Source organism: Cyprinodon tularosa, unplaced genomic scaffold (genome assembly GCF_016077235.1).
Source record: "Cyprinodon tularosa strain WSP-4 unplaced genomic scaffold, ASM1607723v1 ctg75, whole genome shotgun sequence".
NCBI lineage: Eukaryota > Metazoa > Chordata > Actinopteri > Cyprinodontiformes > Cyprinodontidae > Cyprinodon > Cyprinodon tularosa.
This window is the reverse complement of record NW_024039507.1, coordinates 451,490-465,606: the sequence shown is the minus strand read 5'-3', so window position 1 is coordinate 465,606 and position 14,117 is coordinate 451,490. Positions and strand designations below refer to the sequence as shown.

The 14,117-nt window shown below is 38.2% G+C and overlaps 1 protein-coding gene and 1 long non-coding RNA gene across 2 annotated transcripts in view; both read right to left on the bottom strand.

Moving 5' to 3' along the window:
- LOC119773199 (ras-related protein Rab-26-like) overlaps window positions 1-5,434 on the bottom strand; it is a 68,891-nt gene extending 63,457 nt beyond the window's left edge. Inside the window, exons 1-2 of the mRNA XM_038270085.1 lie at window positions 4,910-5,434; window positions 1,609-1,719 (exon numbers count right to left, since the gene is read on the bottom strand). Coding sequence (XP_038126013.1) covers window positions 1,609-1,719; window positions 4,910-5,095 — 297 coding nt within the window. The 5' untranslated portion in view covers window positions 5,096-5,434. The remainder of the gene's footprint in view (window positions 1-1,608; window positions 1,720-4,909) is intronic.
- A 3,144-nt stretch (window positions 5,435-8,578) lies between these two features.
- LOC119773182 lies at window positions 8,579-10,467 on the bottom strand. The gene is made up of 2 exons (XR_005279355.1): window positions 10,423-10,467; window positions 8,579-10,335 (listed from the first exon to the last, which is right to left on the bottom strand). It is a non-coding gene; the product is annotated as an uncharacterized LOC119773182 (long non-coding RNA).
- Window positions 10,468-14,117: the final 3,650 nt, after the last annotated feature.

Genomic DNA, 14,117 nt, shown 5'->3' with positions numbered 1-14,117 from the left:
GAATTTATACACCTGTGGCCATGGAAGTGATTGGAACACCTGATTCCAATAATTTGGATGGGTGAGCAAATACTTTTGGCAATATAGTGTATATTTGTGCTGCCTGTTATTACTACTACCCTTGCTACCTCTCATCACTGCAAATGCCACTGCAATACCAATGGTCTTATGCTATCTTTATAAATGTTTTTCCATAAATAATGCAACTATCTCTCTGTATATATTGAATATAGCTTCTTTCTTCCTTATACATCATTTATTTTATAGTCTTATTGTTGTCGACTGTTTATTGCCGTCTTTATGGTAGTTTCTTGAAAGCCTAAAAACCTGAATTTCCCCAGCAATCAATAAAGTGGGATCAATAAGTGTATCAGTCGTTCATTCATAAATAATGGAAATAAGTGAAATGGAATCAGCATCTCCATTAAGCTTGTCAGCAGGGGGAAGCATAAAGTGCTGAGATATTTCCCGCTAGATGGCTGATCGTAGCTTGGACTTGATAAAGCTCAGGGGACCATCACCAGCAGATGAAATGGTTCCCTAAATCAATGTTAACTGTAGGAACCACTCACTGGACCTCCAGCAGCTTGGTTTCTGTGGTCCCTTATATGGGACATTGATTTCCTAATGAAATACAAATCTTAATTTCAGCTGAAAAAAGGACCATGGAGCAGCAGTTTAGTTTAATTTCTCCTTAACCAGGTAAGACCTCTCTGACACACAGAAGGAGCTTAAAACTAGGAATACATCTGTACTGAAGGCTTGAAAAACACTGAGTCCAGCTACTGTACACACATCCCGAATCTCTATTAAACTTCTGAATTTGATTTTTTTTATAATCCTGTAAAGGGTGCAGTAAGCCATGTTGCTTGTGTCACACTTTTTTCCTTCCTACTTTCAATCAAAACTATTGCAAACATGTTCTTCGCAGAGCATGATTCTGACCTTTGTGTATGCTAGACAGATGTTTTGTCAACAGGCTTCCCAATGAATGTACAGGCCGCAACATAAGCAACACATTTTGTTGTTTGTTTGTCTTGTTGATTATTGGCATTTCCAAGGTAATTGAATTTGGGGTTCCATTTTGCTGCAAGACATTAAAAAATAAATCAAGGAATCCAACTAAAGTATGGATTTCAACTTGTAAACTTAAAATAATGATGCATTTCAATTATATTTAAATGTATGCAATGCATCATTACTGATTGGGTATGAATAAGCATTCCTATCCTTGGGCAATTTTGTTAATCAAATAAAAAAAGATGAAACAATGTACTCGTTTCCTTTGTTATCTCGTTAAAAAGTGGAATTTTTTTTTCCCCCATTGCCCATCAAAGTCCACAAAACTAGTGCAGGATAGACACCATGATCACCCTGGCAGTAAAACTAAAACATGTCAAACTAATTTAAGAAATCAATATCATTCTTCTGACACAGGGACATACTTAAAACTCTTGGGATTTGAAGACGGAGAATGGCTCTAAAAAGAAACCTATTAGAGACTGGCCCTGTTTCAGTATTAGTACTAAACATGAAAAATATGAAAGGATATGTATTGCTTGTAGGAGAATTTGTGATTGCTTCCTTGGGGTATTGATTTAAACTCACCCTAAAGTCGATTCCCACAGTGGAAATAAAGCTGCCAGCAAGGAAAGCCCCATCTTTGAAACGGACCAGCAGACAGGTTTTTCCAACCCCAGAGTCTCCAACAAGCATAACCTGCATAGAGAAAAAAAAAAAGCCAAATAATCCATTTGGAAACATGGGGAGATTAGTGCCGAGTGTTAAGACCATGAATAATAATAAATAATTACATCTAGAAAAGAGAGAAGACCTATCCATCATAGTGGTATAAAGATGTGGCAGTTTCTCTGCATTTCTTTGCTTGGTATTGAAGAGCAGACACATAAATCTGTGACTACTGTGACCACATCCGTGCTGTAAGTGTGTCTTTACATGTAGAACAAACATACATTGCAAAGCTTCTTTGCCACAACCAGCCGTGCATGGTTTAATTCAAAGTTGTGATTTGATTAAAGGTTTTATGTGATTACAGTTATCAGGTTAGCTAAGGGACTGTGGGACCAAGATATGGAGCTCTGAAGTGGCTCCAGGGTCCAGAGAGGAAGCAGACAGGAGATGAAAGACAGAAGAAGCAGAGCGAGGGGGACACAGAGAAGCAGGGTTAGTGAGCAGATCCACAGTTTTAGAAGCCCTGACAATCTCACCCTTTTGTTTTGCTGCTATTGCTTTAACCTGTGCTTTTGTCTGTCAGTTATTTCAATTAAACAAGTTTAATTAGTGATAAAAGCAGAGCAATTCTAGCAAGGGGAGTTACAGGACCTTGGAACAACATTTATCCTTTTTGAATCTTATACAGTTTTCAGCTAGAAAATAATACACCATACATGCAGCAGAAAAATCATACATGATTTTACATATTTTTTATTTAAATATAAAAAGTGTGTTTTGCACATGTATTCAACTTATTGTCCTGATAGCATTTCCAGTGGAAATAATGACCTTGAGAAGTCACAGAGTCTAGCTCTGTAGAACTGAGTCTCTTTTGTGCTAGATATTAGATAAAGCTACAGGTTGTCAAATCAGTGAAAATTAGCAAGTTATTTTACACAAGCTAATGGTGAACACCCAAGTGGTGACTAGAGGTGCACTGATCAGGATTTGAGAGCCGATCACCAAAATCAGTATCTGCCGATCCCAGTATTGCTGATCACCAATCCCAGCATGAAATCCATACATACTTCAACTCTATTGTCTGATCTACATTGAAATTATATTATTAGGTATAAAAAAATTGTGAATGAGAAAGTGTCTTGAATTTACTTGAATAAAGGACGCAGTGTAGATGAGCTTTATTTAATTCAAATGGAAGATAGAGAAAGTAATGTTGACATAGACTAAAGTGGGGAATGCTCTAAAGAGTGCATGAGTGGCTTTTAAAGAAGGCGTTTTGGTTTAGCCCTTGAAGGATTGTTTCTTCATTCTACATCCAGCGCAGACAACAGCCAGCTGCTGCCTTGTCCATGCCGCTCTGTCCTCTTTGCAAACTGCACTTGTCTCCCACTGTCCTTCTTCCAACTGCATCAGTTAGCCTCTAGAGGCTAGCACCGGCCTATCCCCCGATCTGGTGCACTGTCTGCATAGCAGGCTTCTCCCTATACCGCTGTTCTTCTCCGATCTCCAGCTGTGGTACCTTAACCTCACAGTAGGGCACAGCTGTTTGCCTCTCCCTGCTGGTGTTCTCACACTGATTTTGCGCTGCTACTTCCTGAGCTCCAGAACGCTGCCTTACCTACCTCTGTTGTGCAGGTTATACGTCCCCCTGTTTTGAGCAATGTGACAAAAACAAACATGGACCAAGGGAAGGAGAAAATATGTGTCTGCTCAGGGAAAAACTCAAGAAAACGACCAGATCTTGAAAATCGTTTTTATGATGGCTGGCTGATGCCATTTGTTGCTGATCATGTAAAATCAGCCAAATTCTGTGCATCTCTTATTGACCAGTGCAAGTCTAGTTGTGACACATTTTATACTGACAATATGTGAGGCAGTGCACACCCGCTATCAGGGGTGCGCCTAGTGTTATAAAAAAAAGATGATTCCATGAGTTTGTTTATTCATTGACCATGTTATCTTGATAAAACCTCAGCACTGAGAGATTGCACTACTTTTAACATCTGTAAGGGAACATACAGAATTATGAATACCAAGAAACACAGCAGACAGGACAGGGATTAAGTTAGGAAGAGTTTTAAAACAATATTCAAAGCCTTAACCACCTCTCATATCCAATTCGTCAAGGGAGCTACAGTTTAAATGGTAACTATCAGCAAGTTTTGGTTTCTTATATGCCATGTAGACAGATGACAAACTTGCAGAAGAATGTGTTCTGGTGACACAAGATCACAATTTATGGCCTAAGAGAAAAACTCTCAGTCTTTCTTAATATTGCACATAGAACACATACAGCAAGAGTCTGCAACTCCAGTATTTGGCTGCCACTGTGCTTCAATTGTTGGATGCACCCCTGCACCAACACACCTGAATCCAATGAATGATTAATGCTTTAACCTTTGTAAAATGTGGTGACATGCCCAGGGGATAATTGAGCCTTTTGATTCAGCTGTGTTGAATCAGGAATGCACCCAAAAAGTTGCAGACAGTAGCACTTGAGGAGTGGTGTTGCAGACCCCTGACATAGGGAGAAATATAATGGTTGATTCTTTTATTTTTATTTTTCAAATACGTTTCTCCAGGGTGCTGAGTTTAAGATTACAGATAAATTATTTTGGAAAATAGTTATATTGGTCTACGTGGTGAATAAAACACATTGCCTCCAATAATTTGTTTTTCTTTTGCAAGTTTAATAGGTATTTTATGTTAAAATGGCAACAAGGCGACATAGATACATTCGCTTTTAACATCAACTTCATAAAAACGAAGTAGGTGGCAAATCCTAATGTTTTAAAGGCAAACAATGGGAATCTGTGGGTGTAAATCTGTGTTTGTGAATCTTTGAAGTGGCAGCTCTCCACTCATTTGCGTGCTGAGCATGACAACATGCACAACTGCTTACTGTCTGCAACCTGAAGAAGAAAACTACCTTTATTAAGAAGAGTACAATTTTTATACACTTCATTTCTGAAAAAAAAAAATCTTGCAGTTCACCCTTCTAAAAAAAAAAAATCCATCATCAAAAGAGGAAAATATTTTGTGTAACAGATAAATTGAGGTAAATAGGGTTTTAGTCATGGAAAAGCACAAGTAGAAATGGTTGGATAAGGTACCCCAGTGTTATCAAATTATCCCTCGCCCATTTTATTATTTTATTATTTTATTCCAACAGAATAAGTGATATGCTTGACCTGCGCTGCTGTTTTCATCTCACCTTGAAAGCGATGTCATAAAACTCGTTGCTGTTGCTGATGGAGGGTCTGCTTGGATGGACCACGCCGTTCATCTGAACGATGCTCGGACTGCTCCTCGCAGCTTTCACGGTGCCTCTCCCGGAGGGGCTGCCTGCTGAATGTTTACTATTTGCTGCTTTTCCTTTAGCTGCCTTCTTCCGAGACATGTTTTCCCCCAAAACAATAAAAAAATAAAATAAAAAAAAGAGAGAAAGAAAGAAAATAACGAAGAGATTTAAACCGCAGAGATGTTAAGTATTAGATTAGCAGGGTCTTAAAAACAAACGCGCGAAATTGAATGAAAAGAACAAAAAGTTGGCGCACAGCCGACGATGATTAAGAGCTTTAATGCGTTAAACGCACATTTTAAAAACAATTCGTTTTCTTTTTTAAAGTAGGAGTAAAAAATGTCGCACAACGCTGTGTACCACTGCTGCCTCTTCTGCAGCTTCCTGCTCCTGATGTCCCTCTGGTTTCAGGACAAGAGCCTCGTTCGGTGCTGAGCGTTTTAACAGCAACAAGCACATGTGATGCAGTAAAAAAAACAAAAAACAAAAACAAAACAAAAAACAAAAACCCACAAAAAACAAAGGAAACCAACAGGCAGGAAAAAAAACAACAACAAACCCCCCAACAAACAAAAACAAAGCTTAAAACTGAAGCGATTTTAATCTAAAGATATAACAACTCAAAATATGCTTATAATTAAGAAAGGTGTTGTTAAGGACAGAAACTGTAAATAAAATACCGAGAACTTCATGAGAACAATGAGTTTTTTGATAGCAAAAGGCGTCTCTGTCCTTGGTGCTGAAATGTATTTACTCGTAATCAGTGTTATTATTAAGACTGACATCTATGAAAATCAAAACATACTACGAATAAGTTATTATGGTAATACCCATTATTTAGGTATATTATTAATTTCTAAATCTTTAAATCTATTTGTTTGTAGTAATCCCTTCTAAATAAATCAAAACAATTTTAGCTTTGTTGTTTTTTTGCTCCTTTGTTTATTGTTGGAATTAAACTGTAAAGAATTTGTTAAAATTAATAAAAGGACAATAAGATAAATGATAGTCGTTTATTCTTTAATTTGCAAGTATAAAGAACTAAATTAATTTACCACCTGTGGAGCATGCTTCACTTGTGATTGCAAAAAATTACCACAAGAGGGTGCTAGGCTAACATCAAATAGAGACCCATATAATTAGAAGTTGCGAAGTTTCCTAAGTGACGTTGTAATATATGACAATTTAAGTGTACTGCAACACTAAATCTATGTTTTATATAAATTAAAACATTTTTTTTCCCAAAAGAAGCTCCAATCTGAGTTATATGTGTACACCGTGTTTCCTGCAAGGCAAAGTGTTTTGCAGATATTTTTACTCCTTGCTTTTATTCTTTATTTTGTCAAATTCTAACCATAAATACCATGAAGATAAGACAAACAAAAAATACATGCCAAACAAATAGTTTAATAGCTCAGAGCACATTCTTCTTCGACATGTTGGCCATGCTTCCTATACTCCCTCTGATACATTTAAGCAGGACTTCTCAATGTTTTCCTGTGAGCATTCTTTCTTAAAGACCAGATTTTAGTCGATTGAATAAGATTTGTTCTGTGAACTGAATCTATCACCTGATCTCTATTTTCTGTAGCTCCTCCAGTTATAATGACTCTTGCCTGCTTCTCAGATAAATCTGTACTTCTTAGTTTTTTAGAACTCCATGATTTGATAGGCTTGTAGTTGTGAAATATTCTCTCAGTTTTTAGATGACAGCTTGAACAGAGGGTCCAGAGAAAAATTGCATGTGTGACAAGATTATTTTTGATTCTTAAGTTGTTAGAGAAGGATGTCCCTATTAATTATTTGACTTCTTTGGGAATCAGTTTTATAAGCTTTTATTTAAGATTACCAGGGGTAAATGTAAGTTGAACTTCTTAGATTTTGTTTTATAAATTAAGATAAAATTTAATTTTCTTCTTTTTATTTGTCTAGTACATCAAATCCTTGTAATAAAAACCTAGGATAGTGGTTGTATCATTTCAAAGTATTGAAAAGTTCAAGCATTTGGATATTTTTGCCTGGCACTTTAATTCTCAGATTCAGTAAGATGGGGGAATCATAGATAGAAAATTATTTGAAGATTTAGCTATTAGATATTAAACGATAGAGCCAATTGTGGGTGTTAACTTTATTAAGTTAATACAAAGTAAGAATTTTTGAGCTGATTCTGATGAGGGTGCATATCGTCAGTGCCTATTTCTCTCCTTATTATGCACAATCACTAACAAGTTGACATTTTATCCCAATAGCTTTAATGGCATAGTTTAGATGTACCAATCTGTATATTTGTAAACACACATACTTGTACAAACAGACTTTCTTTCTCTAAAGCTGCTGCCTGTCAGCCTTTTACCACACTCCACCCAACATCATGCAAAGCCCAAGAGCAAAGTGTCACTGGTTTTAAAAGAATCCAAACCTCAGGCTCCACCAACCCCCACGTAAAGCTCCCCATCGACAGCTGAGATTTGTTCTGCTCCCAAAGCAGCTGTCCACCGAAGCAACAGCTGGGCATTTTGGAGGGAATATAGGAAAGGGTCACCGGAATCCATTCTTACTTTCAGGGAAATTAACAGCCTTGCAGAAATGAGTTAAACATACCCAGCAACCATGCTGTACATGAGAAGGTTGTGACATACAGTAAGTGCTCCATCTACTTATATGAACTTTTAAATGTCTTTGTTGAAATACACTGCCGTATAAAACAATAAACAGGTCTATGAATGCCAACTTTATGAATGCCAATTTATTAAAATGAATTAATGTTGGTGTTGCTGCTCTGTTTGAGCTAATAAAGAAGCTTATAAAATAGTTTCTGTAGTGCTCTGAATCTTATAACAAGAGTAAAGAAGCGATCCAAGAACTTCCACATAATTGCTTTAACACATACATCCCCACGGATGTTTTAGATCATAATATTCCAGCTCAAGCAATCAGGAAAGGTTGGTTTGTTAAAAAAAGAAGAAGGTGTTATGGCTTATATATGAGGCAGAGACTTTGGCCAGTAGTTGCATGTGCAGACCCATTGCAGAAAGGTCGTCAAGGCCTTAGGTCACATCACTCTGCAGACACACCCAAAGCCAAGGCATTTGTCAGTTTACCCAGGGTCAGGTGCCCTAAGTGTGCAGTGGTTGGTGTGCAGCAGCCTGGTCAGTTGCTCAACCGCAGTCAGAACAACTGTTGATCTCTTGGCGGTTCTCTTTTTCAGCTGCCTTTGGACTGACTGCAGTGTGTGGGGAGGTGGGGGCACCAGGGGGCATCCTGCCAGGCTTCACCCCTGTTTGTCAGGCTTTGGCAAAACAACTAACAGCAGACTGGTACTGCCAGACACATATTCACTCACTGGGGTTAGCAAGAAAAAAGCAACTCAGAGACGGAGAGAATAAAAAAGAGTTGTTTATGGTCTATTTAACTTTTTAAAAGAAGAAATTGACAACTTCTTGAGTTAAATAACTTTATTATTTTTTTTTTATTATGAAACTGCAGCCATGTTTGTTAGAATATTAAGGGGAATTTCATGATGCTATCTGAAAATAAACTCAATAAATGCAAATATATATAAAGAATGGAAAGTTTTCTCTATTTTTACAGGGAAAAGAGTTTAACATTTCTACATGAAAATATGATTTGTGTTTTTGTAAGTTTATATTTCTTCGGAAGATTATGCGGACACTACCAATGATCTGAAGTTCCACTAGTGGTGGAATGAATAGAGAAGTTTTTGTGTTGATCTTCTTCTCAAATTGACAATATTAAACGTTTTTATACATAGCTACAAAAATGGCAAAATATTCTAAACATCAGAACAAAAATAATTGACACAGAAGATAAAAAGCTCCACACATTCAGAATTTAAAATGTCTACATGCTAAACATGGAGTGTTCTCTGCCGTTGCTTTATTTTTTGAGGCTGTTCAAAATATAAAATATCATATCATATAATTTATAGCAGCATACAGAATACTTTGAGTTCACAAACTATTACTTGGATTGATTTGTATCTCATTATCTTGCATGCCTATTATATAATACTGAACTGATACATGTCTTACCATGCTTATTATATTGCAGTTCTAACATATGTCAGCTCATGTATGCTATGTATTGTATCACTGTATGATATCATAACACATACCATTTTTTGATATCATGTTGCAATATATTATCTATGATTTGACTACACTGATTTATACATTTTGAATCATATAATCTTATTATTGTATTCATAAAATCAATTGTATTTACTATTATTATCAGCCATACTATATTGCATTATATCATATTGTATTGTACTGTGTCACATTTTTTCCTATATAGATATTGTATAATTTCATATCACAATATAAATTAAATTCTAAAATACTTTTTAAATGCCAAAGGAAAATTAAATGTTGCAGTAACTCATAAGTTATTTTTAAACATGTGTTGTAGGTGTTAATAACTGTGGGAAGGAAGGATATTCTGTATTGGTCTGTCTTGCACCAGATCAGGAGAAGCCTCTTACTGAAGACACTCTGTTGTTGTTTAAAAATCTTCTGCTGTCCATAATGTTATTCACTTTATAAAGAATTCTTCTTTGTGAAATAATCTCCAGAAGTTCAAGAGGAGTTCCCAGAACAGAGCTGGCCTTAGCTTGTTGAGCTTTTTTAAAATAATTTGCTCTAATGCTGTCACCCCAGCAGAGGATGGAAGAAGAGATCACACTCTCCACAACAGACTAGAAGATATGCAGCATCTTGCTGGAAATGCCAAAGGACCTACGCTTCCTTAGAAACTAGTCTGCTCTGTCCCTTCTTACAGACAAATTCACAGTTGTGTCTCCAGTCTAGTTTGTTGTGTAGGTGAACACCAAGGTATTTATATTCCTCAACCACCTGTACTTCCTCTCCCTTGATGTTAATAGGATTCAACTTGTTCCTGTTCTTCTGAAATCTACAATCATCTTCCTTGTTTTGTTGACATTCAGGATCAGAAGATTATTTCCACATCATGCCACAATGCGGTTTATCAGCTCTCTGTACTCAGCTTCTTGTCCATCTTTGATGCACCCAATGACTGCAGAGTCATCCAAGTATTTCTGCAGATGACAGAATTCTGTCTAGTAAATGCACTGGAGAAATCAAAGACCATGATCCTCACAGGGCTATCTGCCTCGTCTAAATGACAGTGTTTTTTTTTAAAGCAGGTGTAAGATGGTATCATCAACTCCAAATGCAGGGCGATAAGGAGGCTGGCAGATCTTTGACAGGTTTGGTTCTCCAGGGTTCTTCTGAGATCAGACAGACAGATTTCCAACAGAGAAACTCTTCAGGGGGTTTCTGGTTTCAGACAGGTTCAACCTGGGAAGCAGAGAAGACAAAATGGATCAGGTTCAGGTCTCGTAGTCAGGAGACTAGACAGACAGGTTGGCTCAGGGTTTGCTGTACCGTGACTGACTAACACTCTGGCACTGGAGTGTTGCTCTGCCTCTCCTTAAATGCTGGTCTCCTGATGAGCAAACGAGCCGCAGGTGGGAAGTCAGCCCCAGGAGACCTAGAACGCCCTCTGTTGGAGAAAGGTGGACAGAACCCCAGATCCCAACAGTAACACAAACCCTCAGGAAGGGATCCTCGGCGCCCCCTGGTGGGCAAGCCTCAGGATCCCAACAGAAACTGGAGATGGTCCTTATAGCTGCTTGTTTGTTTGGTGAGGTGAAGCAACAGAAGTCTCTCTAGGACCTCCATGATGTGAGATGTTGGGGCAGCAGGTCTCTAGTCACTGAGGACTGTTGGCTCAGGTACTGGAATAAGGCAGGTCTTCCGCATCACTGGAATCATGGAATCATAAAAAATCCCTTTAAGAGTAAATATATTCTTCTTTTTTTCTATTCACAGTATTGTAATGCAAAAATTATTTTTTTTCATTATGTCAAAGTATTTCATACAGGGTTGTGTTTAATCATATATCAACTCACTTTTCCAACTCAGATCACATCATACCGTAGTGTTAATATTACAATGTAATACATTAGATCATAAATAATATTTAATAACACAATAAAATAATATTTGCTAAGTCGCAGCTTTGATTTAAGCTCCACAAGTAAGGGGATCTAGTGTAAAGTCTGTGTCAAAGTTGCGATGACTCGATGTGGTGACCTCTGAAAAAGAGAGCAGATAAAAGGACTCTCTCTCTCTCTCTCTCTCTCTCTCTCTCTCTCTCTCTCTCTCTCTCTCTCTCTCTCTCTCTCTCTCTTTCAGAGGTATATATGTGATCCAATGAGGCCTTCTTAGCAGATTAGAAATACATTCTGGAAATAGCCATATAATAAGTAGTTATTAAGCATTAAGTGTTTCTAACCCAGCTCTGACGCCCCTTCGTAGGACTACTGGAAATAGACCAAAGCAACTTGTGACCCTGATAGAGAAGCAGTAGCGGATGGATTAATGGATGGATGGTTATCTAACACATACACTATATTGCCAAAAGTATTTGCTCACCTGCCTTGACTCACATATGAGCTTAAGTGACATCCCGTTCCTAATCCATAGGGTTCAATATGACGTCGGTCCACCCTTTGCAGCTAGAACAGCTTCAACTCTTCTGGGAAGGCTGTCCACAAGGTTTAGGAGTGTGTTTATGGGAATTTTTGACCATTCTTCCAGAAGCGCATTTGTGAGGTCGCACACTGATGTTGGACGAGAAGGCCTGGCTCTCAGTCTCCGCTCTAATTCATCCCAAAGGTGTTCTATCGGGTTGAGGTCAGGACTCTGTGCAGGCCAGTCAAGTTCATCCACACCAGACTCTGTCATCCATGTCTTTATGGACCTTGCTTTGTGCACTGGTGCACAGTCATGTTGGAAGAGGAAGGGGCCAGCTCCAAACTGTTCCCACAAAGTTGGGAGCATGGAATTGTCCAAAATGTCTTGGTATGCTGAAGCATTCAGAGTTCCTTTCACTGGAACTAAGGGGCCAAGCCCAGCTCCTGAAAAACAACCCCACACCATAATCCCCCCTCCACCAAACTTTACACTTGGCACAATGCAGTCAGACAAGTACCGTTCTCCTGGCAACCGCCAAACCAAGACCCGTCCATCAGATTGCCAGATGGAGAAGCGCGATTCGTCACTCCAGAGAACGCGTCTCCACTGCTCTAGAGTCCAGTGGCGGCGTGCTTTACACCACCGCATCCGACGCTTTGCATTGCACTTGGTGATGTATGGCTTGGATGCAGCTGCTCGACCATGGAAACCCATTCCATGAAGCTCTCTGCGCACTGTTCTTGAGCTAATCTGAAGGCCACATGAAGTTTGGAGGTCTGTAGTGATTGACTCTGCAGAAAGTTGGCGACCTCTTCGCACTATGCGCGTCAGCATCCGCTGACCCCGCTCCGTCAGTTTACGTGGCCTACCACTTCGTGGCTGAGTTGCTGTCGTTCCCAAACACTTCCATTTTCTTATAATACAGCTGACAGTTGACTGTGGAATATTTAGGAGCGAGGAAATTTCACGACTGGATTTGTTGCACAGGTGGCATCCTATCACAGTTCCACGCTGGAATTCACTGAGCTCCTGAGAGCGACCCATTCTTTCACAAATGTTTGTAAAAACAGTCTGCATGCCTAGGTGCTTGAATTTATACACCTGTGGCCATGGAAGTGATTGGAACACCTGATTCCAATAATTTGGATGGGTGAGCAAATACTTTTGGCAATATAGTGTATTTCTGTATTGAATTTTTTTTTTAATACTCTGATGTAATATCACTCTCATGAATGTAATGTCTTATTTATTATTAAAGAAAATCATGATGATAAAAATACACCTATTCAACAAAACGTGAGCTGCATCAAAAAAATAAGTCAAATTTTTAAAGTAACTGTCAAATTTATTTAATAGTACTTTATGATAAAGTATTGTATCATATATTACAGTATGTTTTACAACTTCCCATTAATTTCAGAGAAGGGCTTAAAAAATAGCCTTTGAAACAAAATATTAAGAGTCAATGTAAACATGAATTTGCTCACTAGGACTCTATTTTGGCCAAAATAGTATAAATAAAACAAAACAAAATCCCTCTGTGTCCTAGTTCACAACACTTGCAAGTTATTGGCTTTTGCTTTAATAGCTGCTTGGAAGTGCCTTGGCATGATTATCATTCTGAGTTTTATCCTGGATGAATGTGTAAAAGTAACAACGCCAAGCACAGATTTCAAATCTACCATCATTCAGATTTTTTATTCTCTTTCTTTGGATCATAAAGAAGGTGACAACTTTTAATATCACCTTCGAAAGACATCACAGCTTCCAAGTGTCACGCCTGCAATTTTTAACAGCATTTTTTCCTGCTGTTTTTGGTAATAAATTTATTTATTTACTTTTATATTTTTTAATTTAGCCATGATTGCTCGAGAGGGATCCATATTAGTAATGCCTCAGAGAGCCACAGCTAATTTTTATCCAATGTGGGGAGTATATACGGTATGTATATGCCTCACTGGGCCTTTAAAAGGATTGGATCATAAAATTTGGAGCCAGATTACAAGGGTGGAAAACTCTACATGGGTAATAATTACAACCAGGGGCCCAGTTTCAGGCTGAAATCTGCTTCATGTTTCAATCTCCTCCTTTTTCTCGGACATTAGTTTATTAAAATTAAATGTATTCAAAAACTCATCTGTGTTTCTACTTGCACTTTTATTTCCACTTGCAAAGTTGTCAGTCTGTCATCTTAAGAGCGCGGATAATGGGCGCATTCACAAGTGATGGTTATGTTATCTACGGCCTGACCATAAATCCTCGCTAATCCCGCTTGCTTCCTGCATGCAACAGTGTCGCTGGATTCTGTTGCGCTGGTGATCAGATTTATGACCTTGCATATGGTGTTGCTGTCAAAAAAGGAAGCATTTGGTGTTGCACTAACGCCCTTGTAGACACCTAAACATGTAGAGTCAGCAGCAGAGTAATTTCACACACAAATAGTGAGATGGGGCTAAACATTTGTTAACTTCAAGACTGATCTGACGGGACATTTAGGGTTATGAAAACAAATGAGTACGAAGCACATAAACGAAATTCAAAAAGTGGTCATTTATCACATCAGCCCCCCCATCCCATAGCCACAGGAGGTCAAATATGAT